General features: G+C 40.3%; 2 protein-coding genes across 5 annotated transcripts; both read right to left on the minus strand.

Moving 5' to 3' along the window:
- Positions 1-135: 135 nt before the first annotated feature.
- Positions 136-16,946, minus strand: xpo6 (exportin 6). 2 transcript variants are annotated; one of them, XM_061700337.1, is made up of 25 exons: positions 16,661-16,946; positions 16,169-16,556; positions 14,275-14,365; positions 13,223-13,335; positions 12,498-12,695; positions 11,361-11,520; positions 10,649-10,726; positions 10,004-10,520; positions 8,319-8,445; positions 8,075-8,184; positions 7,883-7,991; positions 7,694-7,786; positions 7,139-7,208; positions 6,896-7,055; positions 6,629-6,721; positions 5,255-5,399; positions 3,813-3,959; positions 3,510-3,699; positions 3,268-3,423; positions 2,974-3,088; positions 2,645-2,816; positions 2,309-2,470; positions 1,867-1,965; positions 1,555-1,785; positions 136-686 (listed from the first exon to the last, which is right to left on the minus strand). In XM_061700337.1, the coding sequence occupies exons 2-25, from the start codon at positions 16,169-16,171 to the stop codon at positions 585-587; spliced, it is 3,441 nt and encodes a 1,146-aa protein (XP_061556321.1). In that variant the 5' UTR covers positions 16,172-16,556; positions 16,661-16,946; the 3' UTR covers positions 136-584. The 2 variants fall into 2 exon arrangements, with proteins under 2 accessions (XP_061556321.1, XP_061556320.1); XM_061700336.1 differs by having other exon boundaries at positions 16,169-16,946.
- A 926-nt stretch (positions 16,947-17,872) lies between these two features.
- On the minus strand, positions 17,873-22,317 carry antkmt (adenine nucleotide translocase lysine methyltransferase). Of its 3 annotated transcripts, none has more exons than XM_061701452.1 (6): positions 22,064-22,317; positions 21,372-21,535; positions 21,167-21,271; positions 20,319-20,459; positions 19,796-19,846; positions 17,873-19,656 (listed from the first exon to the last, which is right to left on the minus strand). In XM_061701452.1, the coding sequence occupies exons 2-6, from the start codon at positions 21,531-21,533 to the stop codon at positions 19,453-19,455; spliced, it is 663 nt and encodes a 220-aa protein (XP_061557436.1). In that variant the 5' UTR covers positions 21,534-21,535; positions 22,064-22,317; the 3' UTR covers positions 17,873-19,452. The 3 variants fall into 3 exon arrangements, with proteins under 3 accessions (XP_061557436.1, XP_061557438.1, XP_061557437.1); XM_061701454.1 differs by having other exon boundaries at positions 22,262-22,295; XM_061701453.1 differs by lacking the exon at positions 22,064-22,317 and adding an exon at positions 21,900-22,024.
- Positions 22,318-22,361: the final 44 nt, after the last annotated feature.

Here is a 22,361-nt window from a genome sequence, read left to right on the forward strand (position 1 = left end):
GGTTGCGTAAATGTTGAGACACAAAAGTATGATTACTATTGGTGGAATATAATTACTACTAATGAATTGAACATAAACATAACTGTTTAACAAGCAAACATTTTTTTTTTTTTTTTTTTTTTTTAAAAAAGCACTTTATTAAATCAAGCAAATTTTCTTTCAGAATGGAATGATGTGAAAGATTTAAGTTGAGAGTCCGTCTCCTTTGGAGATGAAAAAACCTGAAGGCATAAATGAATAAAAGCAAACATTTTAAAAACTCAAAATGAGTTAAAAGTGCTCAGTCCCAGCGTGGGAAAGAAGGCCTGGCTCAGACTGGTCCGGGTCTGGGGCAAACTAATACCAACTGCAGACCAGGTTAACATTTCCTGCCAATGAATCATTGGCGACACGGTGGGCGCTGCTTTTATCATCAACAACAATGCGCCAAATGTCTACAGTAGATATCAAAGAAACAGCAGCATCCTCAACCTTCCTACAACTTTGAACATGTGAGCCAAAGCAGAGTTTGGAGTGTTGGGCAAAGTGGTCAGCACAGGCAGTCCTTGAACGTCCTGGATGCATCGTGAAGTGGTTCTGCCGTGCTATAGCTTAATGGTGCCAGTGGGCAAGCTGCTGTTGCACAGTCTGTAGTAGCGAAGGTCGTTCACCAGCCGCTGCACACTTTGAGTGAATGAAGGCAGGTCCTTTGGAAAGAAAGCAAAGTGGCGTTAATTTGGACACCATAGTCATATTTCTAAATACAGTGGAACCGCTGTTCATTAATGACGAATGACGAACTGTTTATGAACAAATATTGCTTCGGATCACAAACTATGCTTCACTTCGTGAACAGTCAGCATCCATGTGGAGCGGCGCTCAGTTGTGCTGCAGTGCTGAAAAACTGCTCGTGATAGGACTGCAGTGAACCCTGCAAACCCAGTGTTGAATACATTCATAATAGCTGCTATAAAATATGAAAATCCATAAGTAATCCTAATCGACACCCCCCCCCTCCCAAAAGTTTATAATTGCCTATAGATACCAAAAGATGGTGGCAAAGCCCTTTTTGTCTAAATGAAACACCTCAACTGACTTCAAGATAGTTTCTTGACAACAAAATGTCACAAGATGGTGCCAAAGTAATACTTTCATTGCTTTAGCCTGAGCACAAGAACAGCTAACAACAAGGAATAAGTCCCCCCACGGCCCCCAGAGAAAAATCTGTGAAGAAGTGACTTCTCAAATGCATGGGTTCACTATTAGGAAGCATGATCATATTACGGTTGAAAAAAAGAATGAGCTGAACATGTGAAAGGTGTTCGTGTTTCTGATCTCATTGTGCTGTTTGGTATAGCAAAAACCGGTCCGGCCTTGGCCCGACCACCTTTGTGTTTTAAATGGAACATTTTTATTATCAATTCAAACAAATCAAAAGTTGATTAAAATGATTGCCTTTGATCATAGGCCCTATGATCAAAGGCAATCATTTCAGAAATGTTAGTGTACTTTATGCATGCGTATGTCAACCTAAACTCCAACAAGGGAGTGTAGTTTGAAGCTGTCTCCTCTTACCTGTTCTATCTTGAAGTTGCGGGCGAGGACAGCTCGCTGGTTGGTGTCCACACCCTGGCAGTTGTTGAGGAACTCTGGCATGAAGGCTGAGTAGAAGGCATCGAAGTCCACAGAGGCCATGTTGTAAATGGCCAGGGTGATTTCCTCCTGGAGAAGGTCGTGACTTTTGTGGAGAAGGACCTGCAGCAGCACGTTGATAAAGTGGAAGAGCATCGAGGTCCGGAAAAGCTTCTAGAGGGACACAGAGCATGAATCAGCTGGACAAAGATGTGGGAGTCATAACTTATTAGTGGCATGACTGGTGCTGCTTACTCTGTGATACAACTTGTGCTTGCTGTTGAGGGACTCCAAATAGGAGAGATTTTGCTTGAAGATATGGATGTCGGGCTGCAGGAAAGACTGCCCAAAAGCCTGATCATGACAATGAAGCTCAAGTTACAGCACTGTGTCCAACTTGGAATAGGTTCATAATAGCTGCAGTTATAACAGCTTCCACTGTGCTGGGAACATGTTATACAAGTTTTTTTTTCTTTGGGACCCAACATAGGTCACCTATCAGCAGCTTTCGGGATATGCATATGTAGATCTCTTTACGGGTTGTGAAGGTAACATACAGTACATGTAAAATCAAATGATATTCAAGACATTTATTTCTAAAGGTAGTGTAAGATGAGTTTGACATATTCAAGTGTTTTAGAATCATAGTTTGTGGTTTATTCACAATTTAAAAGTGACAATAGATGTGCATAAATACCTGCATGGCAGCTGTGAACTGGGCCTCGTTCTCCATGGCGTCCTCAGGAGCTCCTCTCTGGACACTTGTTAGAATAGAAGTTCTAAAGAAGTATCTCCAGTTTTGGTGAAGTATTTGGTATAGCAGCTCAAACATCTCTGCTTTGACATCAGGGGAAGACCGCTGTCAAATATGAGTCAGATTCAGAATTAGCAAACATTTTCCAATTTTCCAATACTAAAATGACACTAGTGCCAGTTTTGAACAATGCAAATGTTGTTCAATTACATGACTGTCGGTCTTTCACGTTCATGAACGGAAGCAGATTCAGTCTCAGGAAACAAATAGCCAACTGACCTCTGCCACAACTGGGTACACCTGCTCCATGCACAGAGAGAGAATGCTGGGGAGAAACGGTTTGAAAGCCTGACCAGGTTCTTGTACCACCAACTGCAGGATTTTCAGGAACTTCTGTACCACTCGACACCCTGCGCTACCCTCCTGCAAAATACTGGCAGCCAGCTGTTCCCTAAAACATAGACAGGCGGCATGACATCACCATTCCAAGAAGTGACTAAAGATTGTGTCTCAACATGTCAACCAATACAGCTGCTTGAATGGCTATCCTTAATCTGGACAGCACAGACGATTACAAAAACAACAACTACAAAAAGAGATCCTTAAACCTGGTAAACAAGCTGAGGAATGTTTGGAGGATTTGTCCTGTGAAGGCAACACCCATCTGGACTCGTAACCCTTGAAAGAGCGTCAAGAAGAATGCCAACATCTCATCCGTCACATCTGAAATAAAAAGTGATATCAATAAAACCATATTTGCCTCATGTCAAGGATTGTGGGCCTGCTTTGAATTGTAGCTTAGATATCCTGCATCACGTGGTGGGTGAGGGAGGTGAAGAGGACATTTTAATTTTTTTCCCTTTGCATCACACTAACAAGTAGAGAGAGAGAGACGCCCTGACCTGGCTGCTGAATAAACACTGGGAAAAGGCTGAGGGACACTTGGACCGACTCCTGCAGACTCTGGTAACAGATTTGGCGGGATTTCGTGGACTCTCCAGATATGCTGTCCACTATGTCTCTGAGGACAGGCAAGGTCTGCTGTATCACTGCTTTCACTGGTTAAAAAACAACAACAACAAAACCCAGATGAAGGACAGGACAAAGCATTATCAATCGGTAAAAGAGAAAACAAATAACTTACAGTCGTGCATTTCAGGTCGCCGTGGAGTTATGTTCACTGTCCCTCTTAACATGCGATATTCCCGAGTGAGGGCCGCCAGCATGCTGGAGTGGTTGCTGGACCGTGTTTGCCACTGCTGCTCATTCTCTGGTAGATTTGGCCATGGGAGCAGCAGCATGTTGGATAAAGCCCGACACACTAGCAAGTGAGCCTGCAGCGATGCAACCGCACACACAAATAAATACAAGTGAGAATAAACCGATCGATTGCCGTAAATAAGCGAGTCAGAGATGGTCATTTGCACAGGAGGCAACATGCATTTACCTCTAGTGGGAGCCTGCGAGTCTGATTCTCAGTAATGAGGTTGAAGATCTTCTGAACCGCAGGCAAAGTCACCATAAACACAGGACGCACTGTGAAGGTTATGGAAACCATCAGATGGCACGCACACAGCAGTAACTTTTCCGGTACCTGCACACAACAATGGCATTGATTAATTAATTAATAACAACAACAATAATACGAATATTTAACATGTTGTTTTTTCACCCAGGAAATATTTGGATTTCTTTCTTTGAATGAATGATATGAATAGAGGGCTCTTTGAGTAAATTTTATGATTCATGATAAACTAGTTTCATTCTGAAGCTGACATGAATGCAAATCACAACCCTTAGGTATTCATTATTATTCTAGGTTTAGTTTTAAAATTTATTTTAATTAGGGATGCACAATAGCACTTTTTTTTTTTACCTAGTACAAGTGCTCATAAGTACATACATTTGAGTACTCACTGATGCAGAGTACTGATACTTGATAATGTCATTACATCTTGGAATAGTGATGAAAATGTGTTTTATTCTGACCAAATATTGTTCAAAAATACAAAACACAATCTTGAACATGGTAAGAGTAACAAGTTGCCATTACTGAATTTCTTAACACCCAGTGCATGTTTTTAACAACAGTCTTGCCATACATTTCACTTAAATGTAGCCTGTAACACAAGGCACTTCAGTTATGAGGCATCTCAGTCTGCACACAAGGGGGCACTAAGTAAAAGGAGTACACCGATAAGAGAACAACAACAAATCAAAGAGGAAAAAAGTAGAGTTTTGTGGCCATAAACAATTAGCAATATGGATGCCATGTTACCTCTACACAGTAGAGCAAAAAGACAAGACTTCTTCTTGAAAATACCAAGTTATAAAATAAAACGGTGACAGGAAAACTAAAGTGATAATTAAACCTTTGCTTAGTTCTCTTTACTATACATGCCACGCCACAGCTTCATGATGGAAGCGCGCCTGGCTCAGCCGTAGCCGAGCAGAGCGGGCAACGGGGCCCCTAAACTCTGTGCTTGATGGACGGCTTGCACGATGGCCGCCTCAGGCGCTGCCAGAGCTGAGCATAATTTGAGGTCGGCTTCAAGTATTGTCACCCATGTTTATCTCCAAGTCTCGCTACAGGGCTAACGTGGCTCCTCCCCCTAAGGTGTACTGTATGTCAAGCTGGTGGAAGTACCCGTTTAATATTAGAGCATTTTTACGTTTTAAGTAGGAGTACTGTACTGATGTACGGTATCACGAAAATCTCAGTGTGATGTGGTGGAGTTCTACACTGCAGCGACTACTGTATCAAACATTGTTAAATCAATATCTAAATCATAACTTTGAATGAAGACAGAATTTTTGACAACTGTCAATTGGATAATTCGTCTAAACACCAGAGGGGAAACATGTTTAAGTGCAGTCAGGAAATGTTACCTTCGCAGTGATGAGGGGGCTACTGGCATCTACTGCAGACGTGATGAGGTTGACAAACTGGCTCTGGTTTTGACTGTGGACCTCACTGTAGAACTGTGCAAGCCAATGAGAGTAGGCTTGCAGAGCTGCAAGGGCTTGTGCATGTCTGCAACACACATAAATATAAGCAATGAGTTCCAGATTTAGGTTGCACTTCGTGCTTAATGAACATTTGCGGTAGAGCTTTGAGATTAATCGATTTTTATAACTTGAGGGTTTATTTGTGTGTTCAGGAAGACCATTTTTTCCCCCCCACAGCGGCTTCCATAGTTCAAAGCGCATGCTCACTAATGTCCACTGCTTGTACCAACATGGCTGCAAACAGGAGCTAGTTCAGAAAAGAACAGTCAGCGTTGCAAATCTAGGGACTTTTTTGACCCCTCTAGTCACTTTTGTTTAAAGAAACTAGCGTTTAATTCCCGCTAAGAAATGGACAATATGCCCGTGACCCAAGTGAGGATAAGCAGTATAGAAAATGGATGGATGGATGGATGGAACATGAGCAGTCATTTTCACATTGTTTTTGGTATAAAAAGAAAGGAGCACGTGGATGGTAATCACAGAGTCACTCACACTGAACATTTCCAAAGACAATTTATATGTTGAATAAGCAGTGATTTATTGACATTAAAAACATTTGACAAAGTATGTTGCTGCAAGCCGCAAATATTTTGCTGAAGTCACCTTGGCTCACCTGTACAAGTCTACATGAGAAAAGAATGTGTGGGAACTTGATGGGATACGTCACTACGTTTCGACATGGACCAGCCCAGCCATGCAGTTGAATAGATGATTATGATGAATATTTTAAAATGTTTTTTTTTTACAGAACATGCTGACATAAATGTTTTAATATTTTTTCCAGAAGTAAGGGCATACTTGCACATTATCTGTCAAATAAATAAATAAATAAAATAAACAAATAAACAAATAATAAAATATGTATTTCCACTATTTCTGTGGAAGTTGATGCAAGTTAAAAAAAAAAAAAAACTTGAAAAAAAGATGTTTCAAAGCTTCTTTGGTATCTTGAAAAATAAAGCAAATTACATAAGGGGTAAAAACAAAACAGCAAAACTTCTTTTGAATAACGCAATTGTCATGGGCTTGTTATACAAGCAAAGGAGGGGAAAAAAATTTAGATTAGAAATTGGATTTTTGTTAAAAAAAGATTTTAGTTTAAGGCCATATCACCTAGCCCCAATTTATGGTGTAGTTGAATAAGGTAATCAGGTTATTAATCTAATATTAAAAATACCTTTCAGTATGAATAGTACACCATAAGCACACTTTTTGAAATAGAACTTGTGTGTACGTCTTGCTTTAAATACTTACACATCAATGAGGTCTGGTTTAAGAACAGAAGGCACTGCGGTTTCCAGGTCGTACAAGCTGGTCTGAGACCCATAGCAGGTCACGTCCACAAGCCTGAAAAAAAATTATACTTTAAGTTAGTTTTGGTTAAATTAAGCAAAATAACCAGATAACAGACCCTGCCCTAAAAAAAATGCAGGCAGCTACAAAATTGTGCAGACTGACTGTTTAGGTCAAACGTCATCAAAATCAAGTTTTAAAGTTTTGGAAAGTGAGGATGTCACAGACCTCTCAACTACTGCAAGCGCGTCAGTGAAACGTGATGCAAAAATCTCCCCGATGAAATGTTCGGCCAAGCGCCCGACAGCTTGGAGAAGGGAGCTGAGGTCCCTGAGAGAGCAGTGAAGTCGGCGACAATCATTCTCAGCAGTGATGTTTAGCCTGCGACCTGGAATTGCAGATATTACATTTGAGTATAGGAACCAGAGCACAACCACACATGATGATGTAACTGATCGAATGGATTCTTACTTGTGCCAGTGGTGACAATAAATTGCTGCAGGCCCAAGTACACATCCATGTTTTCTTGAAGAATGGGAAACTTAGGACAAAAACAAAATAATAATAATAAACAAGCCCTAATTACCATATACAGTATTTAACATAAATTGTTTTATTCTGATATTTAGCTTCAATGGACTTGCTTTTTCATTCAAATAAATTTTTACAAGAAACAATCTGTTACCAAAAAAAAAAAAAGACACTGACAAATCTCATTCACAATCAATGCACCCCATTTGTTTTTGTAGTATAGTACGCCATAGAAAATATTAATCCTGAAAGGAAACTCCTAACAAATTCCTAACAAATCTGTTGGGTTGTATTTATATTGAACACTGTCGACAGAATTTTACACAAGCCATCTCAACAGGACAAATGATGCGTTGGTGTAAAACATCTCACTTGCCCAACAGAATCATGCCAAAAAAACAAAAACACGTGTCAAACCTCAGTTTTACCAAAAGCTGATCAAGAAAATATCTAAGCAAATCCACGCACATGAAAGAAAACATCTAGATTTCTTACCAAAGTAGAGAATGCATGGGAAGGGAGCAGCTCCATCACCTTAGCAACTACCTCCAGACTCTGACGCAGGTACTTTTGCCATTCAGTCTGTTGCTGTGGTTACCAAATAATAGAAATTAAGACATTCAAGTGCTACATTGACAACTTAAAAGTTCTTCTGCAATGATGAACTGGAGTGCGTGCTCTTACATCATCATCCAGCGTCTCATCATCCAGTTCTTCCAATTGAACCTGATTGTATCGAAACTGAATGCGATTCAGAACTTCTCTCAACAGAAGAACTAAGGCATCTTTGTACCTGGAACCAAACAATACATAAAACAAAATTAACCACATCTCACACTTGAGTGGAGGATGAAAATATTTTTGGATACAGTTTACCTGTTGAGAACACTTTCTCTGTCAGCAAGTCTGCTTTTGATTTTGGTTGTAAGAAAATCCAAAAACACACTCCATATATCCAAACAGGCAAAGTAGCCCTCGTGGGTAGGCTGGGGCAAAACGCAACAAAACGAACCAAGCTTGTTATCTCAAGGCCCAGCCAAAATCTTGGGCACATTTGAAAATAGATACCACTCAAGCCTGCAGAAGAAAACATCCAACTCAACATTGCAATGATCCTTACCTGGTTGAAGGTGTACTTGAAAAGCAGGGCAAGAAACTCTACAATTGGAAACTGAGGACTGGACTCAATCCGCCTCAAGTGAACACTGACAAACAGACGCAGGAAATCTGTGAACTTTTCCAAGTAACTGTAATAGAAAAGAAAAAACGAAACAGATTCCAAAGTTATTACATTAAAATTTCATCTGACAAGACGACAATGTGACAAGTGAGCATACAAATGCTGTCATGAGGAATGGGTTGCTTAACATAAGATCAACTTGAGCTTCAATACTGATGTCTACATAGAATTCCAGATCCATCGATCTATTTTTCTACCGCTTATCCTGTTCAAGGTCACGTGAGCTGGAGACTTTTCCATCTGACTAAGAGGCAGGGTAAACCTGGACTTGTCACAACAGGGCACATTGACAAACAAAAATTCACATTCCCTTTCACACCGAAGGGAAACTTAACAGTCTTCAATGAACCTAGCGAACGTGTTTTTGGAATGTGGGAGGAAGCCATACCTGGGAAAAACCCCACATAAAGGTCAGCCTGAAAATTTAAACCCAGAAAACTTGACTGTGAAGCATACATGTTAACCACATAATCCACAGTGCAGCCTAGAATTCAAAGATAAGGAGGGTAAAAAACAAATGTGTTTATACAAACTAAAAGAGGATGTTAGAATGACATGTGACTGACCTGATGAACATGTGATTATGTTGAGAAACAAGCTTGTTGAGAGACGGACCGCTACATAACAGCAAAGCACAACCTTAAAGGTAAATAAATAAAAAGCACTATAACCTTTACAGGTCAACTTAATTTGACCTTCTCTACACTTTTGAATGCATGTCCAACAGTTACACATTTCAATACTTTTTGCACTACTTGGTGTTCTACAGCAAGGAGCCGAACAGCAAAATTCACAACAGATGTTTGATGCATAAATCGACCACTACATTTCCAGTTGCAACAGATATAGAGAGACTGGAAGAGTCGCGGAAAGGCACGGAAGTGGCCATCCTTGGAAATGTATTGGTCAATTCATGGATCAAACACTTGTGAATTTTGTCTTTCAGCTTTTTAGAGAAGAGCAACTAACACTGAACAGTTTGGACATGTCCATTGAAAGGTTTAGAGAAGGTAAAATTATTGCATTTTAGGTTCATCATGAAATTTCACCCAAAAGCCGAATATCCCTAACTTTGTGAGTAGTATAAATTGTCTGGCCACAACCACGCGAGAGCTGCATCGAAGAGAACTGAGTTTACAACTATATTGCTTGTTTATGATGGACACTGTCACAGAGTGTTCATGTTTATTACTGTACAGTGGATGCCCGCTATTCGCGGGGAATACGGACCGGGCTGGACGGCAAATAGTGAAAATCCGTGGATAATTGACAGCCATTATAACTGCAAAAAAAATAAATAAATACAAAATAAAAGAGCTAAGTTCTTGAATAAGCGAGGATAAACTGCCAATAAACATTTTGGGGGTGGTTCCTCTCCGAAAAAGAAGAAACAAAGAAAAGATTCAAAAAATAGGAGCATCTGCATAGGCTGAAACAAGAGTATGTGGGAGGTCTACAGTAGTCTGCAGCGGTATCGAAATGCACTGTATCCTACTGAGAGTTGCTCTAGGAAACCAAAAAAAAAGTCCTGTTGGATCTCATTGTGCAAGTGGTCTGAAACAAACCTCTCGTCAAGTTCCTGGAGCCGACTCTTGACTGTATGAGCGTTATTCTCACGAGTGAGCCTCTGCAGAAGGAAAAAGGTCTGCTGGAACATGCGCAACAGGTACTCCTCAAAATCCATTGGCACACAGTTCTTTGACACTAGTTCGTTGACGCAGGTCATGGCGAGTACGCCAAGGCGAGAACGATCAACTTTGCCGCCCTCACTCTGTCGCCCTCCACCGTTTGACGTGGGTGGCATTGTCCCGACATTAAGGTGTCCATTAGAAGATGAGGAGGTGGAGGAGATGAAGGACTTGGCCTTCGTGCGAAGATCACAGCCAAAGCGTGCAAAGTGGAAGATGGATGCCAGCAGCGTGGGTGTGATGCTAGTGGATAGCGGAATCCAGCTGAACAGGTGGGCCAAGCACTCCAGGACAATACAACAGAGCTGCTGACTCTCGTTGTCTAGTGCTGCCATGGGCTGGCAGAGAAGCTTTGAGTACTGACTGCCCTGAAACAACGTGCCCAGAAGTACCACTGGAATATTGGAGACACAAAATACACTTTTTAACACACAACTACACTTGTGTACAATTTATTTAAAGAAAAAAAAAAATAATAATAATGCAAAAAAACATTCAAAGTCTTGGAGACAATCCACTCACTACTTTCTCCTGATGTGGGTGAAGGTGGCGGCGTGGAAGCAATGATGCTGTGCTTGTCCCAGTAAGTCTCCAGGATGCCTAACAAAATGACGTCAGAAGGTAAATCTAGGTACAATGTTAATATAACAGCACTAAGCCCACTGACCAAAGATGATGTAAATACCCAAGTACCTTGACCCCCTAATTTATTTCTTAATGTACTCATATCAAATTCAAAAATAGAATTTTCCTTGCTCATATTAACTGAAATGCCATTAATCCATTCCAGCCCCAAAACATTTTTTGTTATGTATTCATCCATCCATCCATCCATCCATCCATTTTCTGAACCACTTCTCCTCACTAGGGTTGCGGGCGTGCTGGAGCCTATCCCACCTATCATCGGGCAGGAGGCGGGGTACACCCTGAACTGGTTGCCAGCCAATCGCAGGGCACATACAAACAAATAACCATTCGCACTCACATTCACACCTATGGGCAATTTAGAGAATCAAGTAAATTTAAAAAAAAAAAAAAAAAAAAAAAAAAAAAAAAAAACAGCACTCGAGCAGCAATGTATCTCGAGCTTGATCATACTGTAACTCAAATGATGTCCCTGAACACAAAGCAAAGTTGGGGGACTCCTGAGTCAAGGTAGCACTTTATATAGGAAGCCCTTTCATTTAAGGGACCTTATTGTACAATGTGTCAAAGTACAAATGGTCACGCTTACCTGTCAACAGTCCAAGCACCGTCGGTACCTGATCCAGCAGCAGTTTACGCAGCTCATCTTTCCTGGCAACACTCAAGTCTTCCCGAGGACACGCGAGTTCCTCCGATGTGGTTTTCAGCATTACCAAGCCTAACTGTGCCAAAGCTGGGGACTGGACCAACTACAAATCACACACAAGAAAACAAAAACAAAAAAGTTACAATTTCCCCCCCTAAAATCGATGAGTCATTTGAAGCAATTTGGAGGCAAGATACTTGAAGTGCAAAGTCAAAATGGTCAGTTTAAGGTTTAGAGAGGAGTCGAAGCAATTTTATGAAAATGACCAGTATTAAGAAACAATTTAACAAACATGCCAGATTTCACTTCACTGTCACTTAGCTTCTTACCACACTAACTGATTGTGTTTTCCCCACGTGGCATAAATCCACTCGAAAAGCTTTTTATCCAACTCGTCGCTAACTCTTCTTTTCCCCACCCTTCCAGAGAGGTGCGCGTTCTTCCGCCTTGTCAAGGGATGTGATCTTTTTGTTTTCTCCAAAATTCAATAATTTTCTGATAAATTCTGAGAAGTTAGTAGATTTTGTTCCAAAATGCTCAGCAGCAGACAGCAGCGCCTGTACTTTCTATAAACCACTCAGTAAATGGTAAGCTTTATAAATGCCATGTCTGCTGTGCAGGCAGCATATGAACTGCATTTAAGACATCAACCATGACCTATTATTATTCATAGAGAAGGTGACAACTTAAAGGGCACCCCCTCTCTATATCTTGAGGGTGGAAGGCTATTTGAAGTGTGGCATTTAATTAATCTTAGAGGTTAACACTCCAATAAATTATGTGGACCCAGTATTTGAGAAAATACAAAACTTTCAGCATAAAAGGCAACAACAAACCTTTTGTACACAACAATGCATATGGAAGCAAAATATAGAATAAAAAAAAGGTACTCCAAATAAAAGTCTACATAAAAAGCATGTGTACTGTGAAGACAGTTTTACCAATTTTTGGACATTTGATTCAGTATCTGATGATTAAGAGTACTTCTGCAATGTGCAGTGAATAAAATCAAATAGAAAAGGACAAGGTGCTATTAGTCCCACAATAGGAGAAGGCTTCAAGAACATCGACAGGGCTTACCTGGAGCGTGTTTGTAAAGAAATCGTGGTAGAACATTGGCCAATCCTGGCGACCAATGTCCACAATGACTTTGCAGAGTTTATTACGGATGAAATAGGGCACCGATTTGTGGTGTTCAAGTAGGAGTTTGGGCAAACAGCTGCGAATCTCCATTTTGTCTTGCGATGCGACACCGATCCACATTTTGTTCACCAGGTTCTACAAGTCAAGAGGACAGTTCAATGACAACTGAGTGAAACGTGTTCCGCAGAATGCTTGATAACGAGTAATCTGTAATCTTAAACATGTCTTTGCATCGTGGGATCAGTTTTAGAATGTAACACTGCAGATTTGTGCACTTAAGCAAGCATTGCTTAATTTATTTTACTGAATGACGGGGGAAAAAAACTGAAACATAAGTAATTAGTTTACATCCATTTATGCTGTTCAGATCACAGGTGAGCCTTCAGATCACAGGTGAAGCCTTTCCGAGTTGACTGGTGATAAACAGGATACACCATGGACTGCTCACCACTCAATCGCCCAGCACATTTAGAGAGACAACCATTCCCATTCACACCTATGGGCAATTAACCTAACATACAGGATTTTGGAATGTGAGAGGAAGCCGGAGTAACCCACAGAAACACGAACCCCCAACGTTTGACTTTGAAGCAGACACGCTACCCACATGCTTCGCCATGGTGATCTACTTTAAACCCCCTACAAATTAAAAGTGAACTTACTTCAAATACTGTGAGACTGTACATCATGACATACTCATTCTGGGTATTAGAGAGGAAGAACAAGCAATGGCGCCATGCTCCAGTCTGCTGTGCAAAGTTATTCAGCAACTCTTCTGTAGAAACAAGGAAGTGGCAATGATCACAAATGACCACCAAAGTCGTACTGCGACACTTCATTTGTGAACACAGATAGCAGAGGAAGTGCACTACAAAAGGAATACAAACAATTGTGAAAGTAAATAAGCACAGTAAGGATGTGAAAAATCTAATCTGTATTTAAAAACATATGAAATGACTTCACCAGCGTATTGGTCTCCAAATCCTGTAGATCTTTTTTCTGTCAATGTGCTTTATACAGACCACTTGTGAAAAGTGTTTTACGATGACTTTTTTTCTTTAGCCTTTTAGATAATCCTTTGTCTAAATTGTATTCTGTCTTACTTGAACAACAGTACATTGGAACCTGCAAAGTCAAACATAATCTATTACAAGTTGTTGTAATAAAAAATAATAATAATAAAAAAAAAAAAAGTGTCATAGAAAGTTATCTAAAGTAAATTTGTTCCAGACTCAAATCAGTCACAAAACCTTTAATAACTCTAGAGGTAATGTTTAAACTAACATTTTAACATTCTGTACTGTCAACTAAATGAAACTACATTGGTAAAAATACTCACCCTCAGCACATCCCTGCCAGACATGTATCGGAAATGTTTGTTGGCAAGCTTCTCTCGTCATTGTCTTGCTAGTCATTAGTCATTATGCTTTTGTTTGTGTATGCAGTTGGATTTTAATTAATTGTATCATACTGATCTTCCAGAATGTTTCCCATATTGCAGTAAGTGTGGTGTCATCACAAAAAACAATAAACTAAAAAAACACCAAACAACAAAACAAACCTGTGGAGCTTAGAAGAAGTCTTGGTTAGAACTTCAAGTTTTTCCAGAACATTTTTGTTTGCATGAACTCCAAATTGTATGATTTAGGGAAGTTTGACTTTTAAGGTTCCACTGTTTAAACAAACGATCAGCTTTGATGAAAAGCACGCATACCTATTTCTCGTTTTCTTTCATTGGTTGTGCAGCTGTGAAAGAACTCTGTCATTAGGCTCTCCAGTGCACGCAAAGACGCCTCCTCTGAAGCCTGGTGATTAATAATAAACCAACATAGAGCGCAAAATCAATACATTTAAGTCAGAGCTTAACAATAAGAGGTAACCAAGAGGTACAAGACATTGCTATTCAAATGGAGTTAACTCATTCACTGCCAGCCTTCCCAGTTAACATGGATATTTGATTTCTAAAGTTGTCAATGGCAGTGAATGTGTTAAGTAATAAGCAATCAATATCTATCATATTCATTTATTAATCCACAGTGGAGTTAGGGCTGAGTGTAGTTTGCATTAACAACATGGCTGAAAACAGAGATGAGCTAGTTTACAAAAGCAGTCATTGTTAACAACTTGGCCATCTATTCGCTTTAGTCAGTGATCTTTTAAGACAATTATCGTTCAGCCCTAAGTGGAATGATTCTATATTAAACCTTACAAACTATATTATTTACAAGTGACTAAGGGGGAATTTAAATTTAACCAGTCCACATGTGAACACAATGATTATTACAACTCGAAAATTAATTTTGGTGATACGAAGTGAAAGACAAACACTACACATACATTATGACTACCATTATTATTTTTTGGTGAGTGCTTATTTAGAGCCATAATTTCCCATGTGCACAAATCAGAAAAGGTATGCAACTGCACACTATTCTGTCTGTATGCATTCTGTTGTCCACTTCACAAAGTTCCATAGAAATAGGGTAATAGATTTTGCCCAATCCTTCCAACATAATAGGTGTGTCAGAAAACGTCCATGACTTGCGTCACAAAAGATGTATTTGAAATCCAAACTACGTGTTTTCCCCTTCAATATGGGATGGACGATCAAACAGCACTTCTAAAAAGACTGCTGTGTTTGCTTCGTTCAATGCGTGAGAAGAGGCTAGAGTTGTGGCAGGACAACTCGTGGCCGTTTCACCATGAGAACAGCACCCAAGGCCCTAAAAATTCGGATGTTCCTGGCCAAGAAGAACACTGCCGTGCTGGAGCAACCTCCCTACTCACCCGACCTGGCACTGTGTGCTTGCGCCCCCCCTCCTCCTCCTCCATTTCTCAACCTCAAGGGGTCTTCAAGGGGACCTCTTTATAAAACAAACAGACTCAAGATGGCCGTGACAACAGAGCTGTGGTGAATCCTGAAAGAATCCGCCCAGGAGTGCATGAAGGTGTGGCAGTGAAGGCTGGGATAGTGTGTTAGACTCCAGGGGGATAACTTGAAAGGGAAGAACTTGGGAGTCGGGATTTGAAATATATCTTTTGTGACACCAGTCCTGAAACCTTTCTGACGCACGACTTACACGACAAACTAAGTCAAATGAGTACAGTACTTGCTAACATTTATTACAATGCCAGGACACACCAAGTCATAATTTAGTGCTGACAATGTGGTTAAAATGTATTAATTATTATTGGACATGATCAAAACGATAAAATAAGGGAAAGGTGAAGATTTTAAAGAGGCGCTCCTGTGGTATGCGGGTCGAAATTCCTCACATGGGCCACGACTTGCCGGGGCTCAAAAAGACTAAGGAAGTGTTTAGTTTTGCAAGATGGGCGTCTTGTTGTGAAAACGGCCTAGCTGTCACATCCCTTGAAATACCTGAAACCGTTACACGACTACACCGGCGTCAAAGGGCCTTTACTAATATCCAAACGGAACTGGCTTTATGGAAATAAATGAATCTATATTAAACATTTTCACTTCCTCCTGTTTCATTGATCTGAATAACGAGCCTTTATGACCCTAATTAGCTTTTAGCATGAACCGAATTAAGAGGAAATGTCCACAGAAGCAGGGTGGGAAAAAGTACACTACTTGTACTCACCATGTTGGGCTGCCTCGGATGTGTCCTTCAGTTCTGTTAGTCTCGGATTAATGACACTAATAAGACAACGTTAAATTACCGAGCTAGCCAAGAACTGCAGCTAGCGTTAGCTAAGGTGTTGATGGCGAACGTAACCGCAAAGGGGATTTGTCATGGTTTGCTCGCTTTAATTCGCGATTCCACGACCAAAACACTGATATTCACTTTGCCTAAAATGGAAAACATTTACCGACTTGAACCGTGCGCAACCTGCACTCGTTCTCGATCGCGAAGCATGTGATGAATAAAGCGTTCTACGTGAAGCTGTTCTCCATGATCGTGCGATTTCAGTCCCCCTTCATTTTCTAAAACCATTTCTTTTGGATGACATCCACCACTGGTCCCAACCCTGGAAACACGTACAACGCTAGTTAGCTTTTTGTCTTTCTGTGTCAAGTATCGTGACGCGAGCGTTAGTTTAGCCAAATGCTAACGTTGCAGTAGCTAACTCACTAGCTTTTCTAGAAAGATGAAGGCGTCATTTTCGTTAGCTTGCCAGACGCAGACATGCTTGCTCGTGACAACTTGACGTAACCGTTAGTAGTTTAAAAAAGCGTGCAAACGTGCACGTTAAAATAAGATTGCTTGACAATTTCGGAATAATTTAAATGCTCAGCCCGATATTGCCTGTTGTTGGCCCCTTCTAAGCTTGGGGCGGCACAGGAATTTGTTTCGATTAAAAGACTATGTGTTCACTTTGCCACTTCCTATTTTGCAGCCGAAAGCAACCACCCAAAGGCAGTTTATGTCAAGTTCTTCAACGCAGTAAAGCATCCATATCCGGTATTACCTTTCAAATTAAAATGTTTCAGCTGCCAGTTGCGATCGATTTTTATGCCCTGAGAATGAAATGACCTGGATGAATGAGAATATTCACAGGCATCTTTAGTAAATGTGACCACAATCTCCCGTCTTCGTCATATGTCTGGGCTATAGGGTAGGATAACAAGACAGAAGCCTTATCTTACAAGAAAAACATCCAAGCCCTGCTACATGTAGCAAAAAATACACTCGAAAGCACCCAAACGTATGTGGGAAATAATGTGTTACAGTCTTACACTCCATTGTAAGCAAACGAGGGATGGGATTTCTTTTTTTAACTTTCTGGAGGTGGGTATTCTGCCATAGTTTCAGCAAAGCTCCTGAAGCCCAAAATAAAAGGTCAGTGCGAGACTTCTTCTTTGTGAGTGTTTTTTGTCTATTATCCTTGACTTCTGATTTCAAAACTAGGTATCCATCAATTTGTTGTGTGTGCAATAATGAGGTGACTAAACATTTATATGGTTTCACAGTCAACGGCCCTGTGAGGGAAACCGTGACTACAATGTGGCCCATGACAAAAATGAGTTTGACACACCTGACCTAGACAGATCCATTCAGCAAAGTAAAACTCCCACATCTACATCACTGACAGTAAATGCAACAATTGAAGTACAGAAATACCTGCCAGAACCAAACATAGACAGAAAGGAGGACCGACTGCAGAAATTATTTTCCAAATTTATTCACACTGGCTGTCATGTACCTTTCCACTCAAGCTTCATCTGTGCCTTGTGAGAGGATTTTTTTCCAAAGCAGGAGAAATCCTCACAAAAAAAGTGGAATCGCCTTAGTCCTGGCTCTTCAGAGAAATTACTTTTTTTAAATAAAAACCAATGACAAATATTGGGCTTTTAATTCACTTTATTTAATTACAAGCACTACTACAAGTAACAAAAGTGCATTCCTATTTCTAATACTGTGTTTCACTGTGGTCCTATCACTTATTTTGTAGGTGGCAATTCGATTGTAGTACATTTTATTGACCTCTTGATGGCGCCATAGAGTAAATGATTCAGAATGATGTGTCGGTACATGTGCCGGCACAGTTGAATGAAAGTATCGATGCCTCATGGCTCTTCATCTCACCATCACTACAAACAAGTATTGTTGCATTATCAGCACAAGGCTGCGGGGTGTGCCCACTATGAGAATGCCCACAAGTGCATGGGAAATGATTGGCACCTCATCAGTCACGCCTTCTATCTCTGATTGGTCGTTTTTCTTGGGCTTGATGGTTTCTTAAACATCTAATTAGAGGTACAAACAAGATGGGGGGGAAAGAGGGATGATTTTTTTTTCACAGCTCATTTCACTCATGTACTACTGTCAGGTCATGCTGACAGTTTTAACAATCATGAAAAAAACCCTTGGTTTTACTTTTTTATCTTTTCTTATTTACTTGAGCGGCATGGTGATCAACTGGTTAGAGCGTCTGCCTCAGTTCTGAGGACCTGGGTTCAATCCCCGGCCCCGCCTGTGTGGCGTTTGCATGTTCTCCCCGTGCTTGCGTGGGTTTTCGCCGGGCACTCTGGTTTCCTCCCACATCCCAAAACATGCATGGTAGGTTAATTGACAACTCTAAATTGCCCGTAGGTGTGACTGTGAGTGCAAATGGTTGGTTGTTTGTATGTGCCCTGCGATTGGCTGGCAACCAGTTCAGGGTGTACCCCGCCTCCTGCCCGATGATAGCTGGGATAGGCTCCAGCACGCCCGTGACCCTAGTGAGGAGAAGCGGCTCAGAAAATGGATGGATGGATTATTTACTTGAGTTAAATCAGTACTTCTACTTTTACCAAAGTCCTTTTTTATACAAGTATCTGTACTTCTACTTCAGTACAGAGTGACTCCTGTTGCCACCTCTACAATTTTCTACAGCATTTGTTGCGAATGAGCTTGACTTCATCCAAGGTGATTCATGAGGTGAGAGGCGGCATACACCCAGGACTGGTCACCAGTCAATATGTTGCATATAGACTAACAACCATTCACAATCTTAGTCACCTCAAGTACAGAGAGAAAATCCACGCAAGCACTGGGAGAAGATTGACACAGGAAGGACGGAGCCGAGATTCGACCCTGAACCTTCAGAACTGTGAGGCAGACGTGCTCACCACTCCCTCTGAGTTGCACCTACTGTAAAAAAAAAAAATATATGGATAATCTTGGCGTAAAACTGCGAATAATTTATTTTTTCAGAGAAATGGCTCAAAAAGGACTCATGAAAGCATTTGTCCATACATTGGACACTACAATATGATGACACTTACGTTGTTTCAGACAGAGTGACCTTGTAAGACACGTGGATTTACCAACAATCCATTCAGTCAGTTAAAAGTCCCTAAAATACCAACATTTACATCATACAATATATTTCTGTTGTGTCCTTCTGGAGAGCAACCTACTATGATCAATCAAGCAGTGTCTTATACGTTGTCAAGGTTCCCCATCTGTGGACCTTTTTTAGTTGGAGAGTGCCGTCTTTGTGCTTGCATGTTGTATGCCCAGGCTTTGTCCACACCATGTCCCTCAGTTCTGCATGGGGTCCAGTCAGGGATGGGGAAACGGCCGGCTACCACCAAGGCATCATCAGGAAGCTCAGCCTCCATCTTCTTCTGCAGAGGCGAAAGCTAAGTAGAAAAACAGGTTAACAATGCAACATAATATCAACTACAATTCTGACAATTATAATTTAATGCCCATTTACACAGTCACTGATGAAGTTATATGAGCTGTGTTACATTTAGATTTTAATTAAAATCTACTCACCACACTAGGAGCTAAAAACACAGTAATATTCTTGCATTCTGTCAAATCCACCTGTAAGGACAAACAAGGCAGTCTGTAAATATCTTCAGTCATAAATATTACCATACAGTAAATCATATTTAATGTTGTTATACTACTTATAATCCCTCAAAGACAATTTCAATTTACACTCTGCTTTGGCCGTTTCACACCATGCAGAGGACCAGATCACATATAGTAGATGCAGGCATCCAAGGAGGGATACAGTTTCAGAGTGAAGGGGCAGGCAAACAGTGTTGCACTTCTTACGCAAGGGTTGGGGGGTCGGTGCCTTGCTCAAGGTCACCCCGACAGTTATAAAGGGAGCAGATTAGCATCTCTCCAACATTTAATAATAATAATAATACATTGTATTTACAATGCACTTTACATCAAACAAATGATTTCAAAGTGCAATCACTCTTTCTATGTATAATAATGTAATATACTCTTCTATCATTATGGTTATTGTGATTTGGTGTGTTTCGCAAAACAAATTTCAAACCTTCCATAAATCTTCTCTTCGGTAGGACACGCTGCCATGATGACCTGCTCTCCACGCATGGAAGCGAGCTAAGCTAACCAGCCAGGGGTTGAGCTCATAGCCAACAGCAGAAGTGAAGCCTTGTCGGTATGCTTCCAAGACCTTAGTTTTAAAGATTTTAAAGACAATAATTAAAACCTATTTCTCATTTGTGTGATCAAATGCACTGTTATGACATGCCATATAGGTAAAAAAAAAATTTTTTTTTTTTTTTTTTACCTCTCTCACAGACAAGTACACACCAAAAAAAGAAAAAAACTCACATACAATAAAACATCTCTCACCAACACTAAAAACCTCTCACTGTCACATGTGTCAAGTGGAATGCATGAAACAGATTTCAAAAACGCTTTAAAAGGATTTGTCCTTTGGAATCGGGAGCTAGTTAACCCGAGGGCCAGTTGAAGCATCACACTGGCAACAGACCGAGGGAGGGACTTTTTGCATGTCAGAATTTTTTTTCATTTTAGTTTCTTTTCACACACAATTTTATCATTTCATTTAGACAAAAAAAGGAGGTGTGTTTGGTGAATAAGAGTACTTTTTTGTTGTTGTGTGTGAGTTGCTTTAGTATGAGTCAATGTTTTTTGGGTGTGTGAGAGGCTTTGGTGTGTGAGTTTTTCATGTGAGTTTGAGAGGATTTTTGGTGTGAGCAAGTTTTTTTTGGTTTTTTTTAACTTATGTAATTTTTTGGGGATGACTGAGTTTTTTGGTGTCAGAGGTTAGATCTGACAGCATTCCCCCCCCATCTGTGGTTGTTTCTAAAGTCCTGTATAAATAAAGCTGATTTTCAGGTGTGATGCACCTACAATGCGACCGTCGCCAGATCCTAAATCCACAAGGACCCCCTTTCGACCTCTTAGCAATGTCATGACATTGTGCACTTGAGCTCCGCTGGCAGGTATGTACGGTACCTGGGGGACACATTCAAGAACAGCTCAGAAAACCAGTGATGTCTCTCAAGCAGATACTATGACATAAGGTCTTTGTTAATCAATAGGCAGTAGACAATACCTGTAACCTCAATGGGACTTTTCGGAAGCCTGGCTGGAGGACTGCGACCCACATAGCGTAAACAGCGAGACCAGTTCCAGCAGCAATCTGAGCAACATCCCAAAATCGGAGGTCTCTTGTCTTGAGCTCAGCAAACGCATTGTCGAGAACGTCATCATCCATTTCTACATAACAGGATTTTGTTGTTGTTGTAAACTTTACTGCAGAATCAATATCTTTTCATGAGTTTTAGAGGATGTGAAGAATTAATTCTTGCAAGCCAGACAGGTGCAAAGGTAAGGGAATGTTATCTTATTGTGTTACTGGTTGTCATTTGATTGTTATATTTACGACCTAAAGTGTTTTTGATAAAAAAAATATTCATTGTAACTATATGACAACTGGGTACGAACTCCATTCGAAACTGATTACCGTTATGTGTAGTAATACTGCAGCTGTACAAATGAGTGACAATACTTACGTGCGACAGATACGCAGAAACGACACATAAAACAAATTATGTTAAAAAAACAAACAAAACTCTATTACCTCAGTAGATCTGGCAGAAGATTAGGCAGTCAAGTTCGTAGTATATTTTTTTCTCGTTAAATTAACATGTCAACATATATATATATATAAATAATATAATAAATTAACATATATATATAAATTATTTGTTAAAATATGTTAAAAAACAAACAAAACTCTATTACCTCAGTAGATCTGGCAGAAGATTAGTCAGTCAAGTTCGTAGTATATTTTTTTCTCGTTAAATTAACATGTCAACACATATATATATATGTATATAAATAATATAATAAATCAACATATATATATAAATAAGATAATCAATCTTAATCAATCCTAAAACCATTCAAAAATCTCACATACAGTACAATACTTCCACTAACCTCCGAGAGGGGGGACACATTAGCCAGACGGACAAGTGCGCGTGTAAACCATTCCGTCCAATGAGTTTTGGTCCGGTTAACATTACGCTCACGCTACATG

The sequence above is a fragment of the Phycodurus eques genome, chromosome 16 (assembly GCF_024500275.1).
Source record: "Phycodurus eques isolate BA_2022a chromosome 16, UOR_Pequ_1.1, whole genome shotgun sequence".
NCBI lineage: Eukaryota > Metazoa > Chordata > Actinopteri > Syngnathiformes > Syngnathidae > Phycodurus > Phycodurus eques.

Bases quoted from the DNA above. Each gene is read 5' to 3' on its own strand.
- xpo6 (XM_061700337.1), bottom strand. The intron at 3,089-3,267 runs GTCAGGGCGTCT...TTTTTATTTCAG, and splicing joins AGTGTTTATTCAGCAGCCAG to ATGTGACGGATGAGATGTTG. The intron at 1,966-2,308 runs GTATTTATGCAC...TGTCATGATCAG, and splicing joins AGTTCACAGCTGCCATGCAG to GCTTTTGGGCAGTCTTTCCT.
- antkmt (XM_061701452.1), bottom strand. From the start codon at position 21,533: ATGGATGATGACGTTCTCGACAATGCGTTTGCTGAGCTCAAGACAAGA. The intron at 21,272-21,371 runs GTATTGTCTACT...TGTGTCCCCCAG, and splicing joins AAGTCCCATTGAGGTTACAG to GTACCGTACATACCTGCCAG. The intron at 20,460-21,166 runs GTAGGTGCATCA...TTTAAAACTAAG, and splicing joins GATCTGGCGACGGTCGCATT to GTCTTGGAAGCATACCGACA.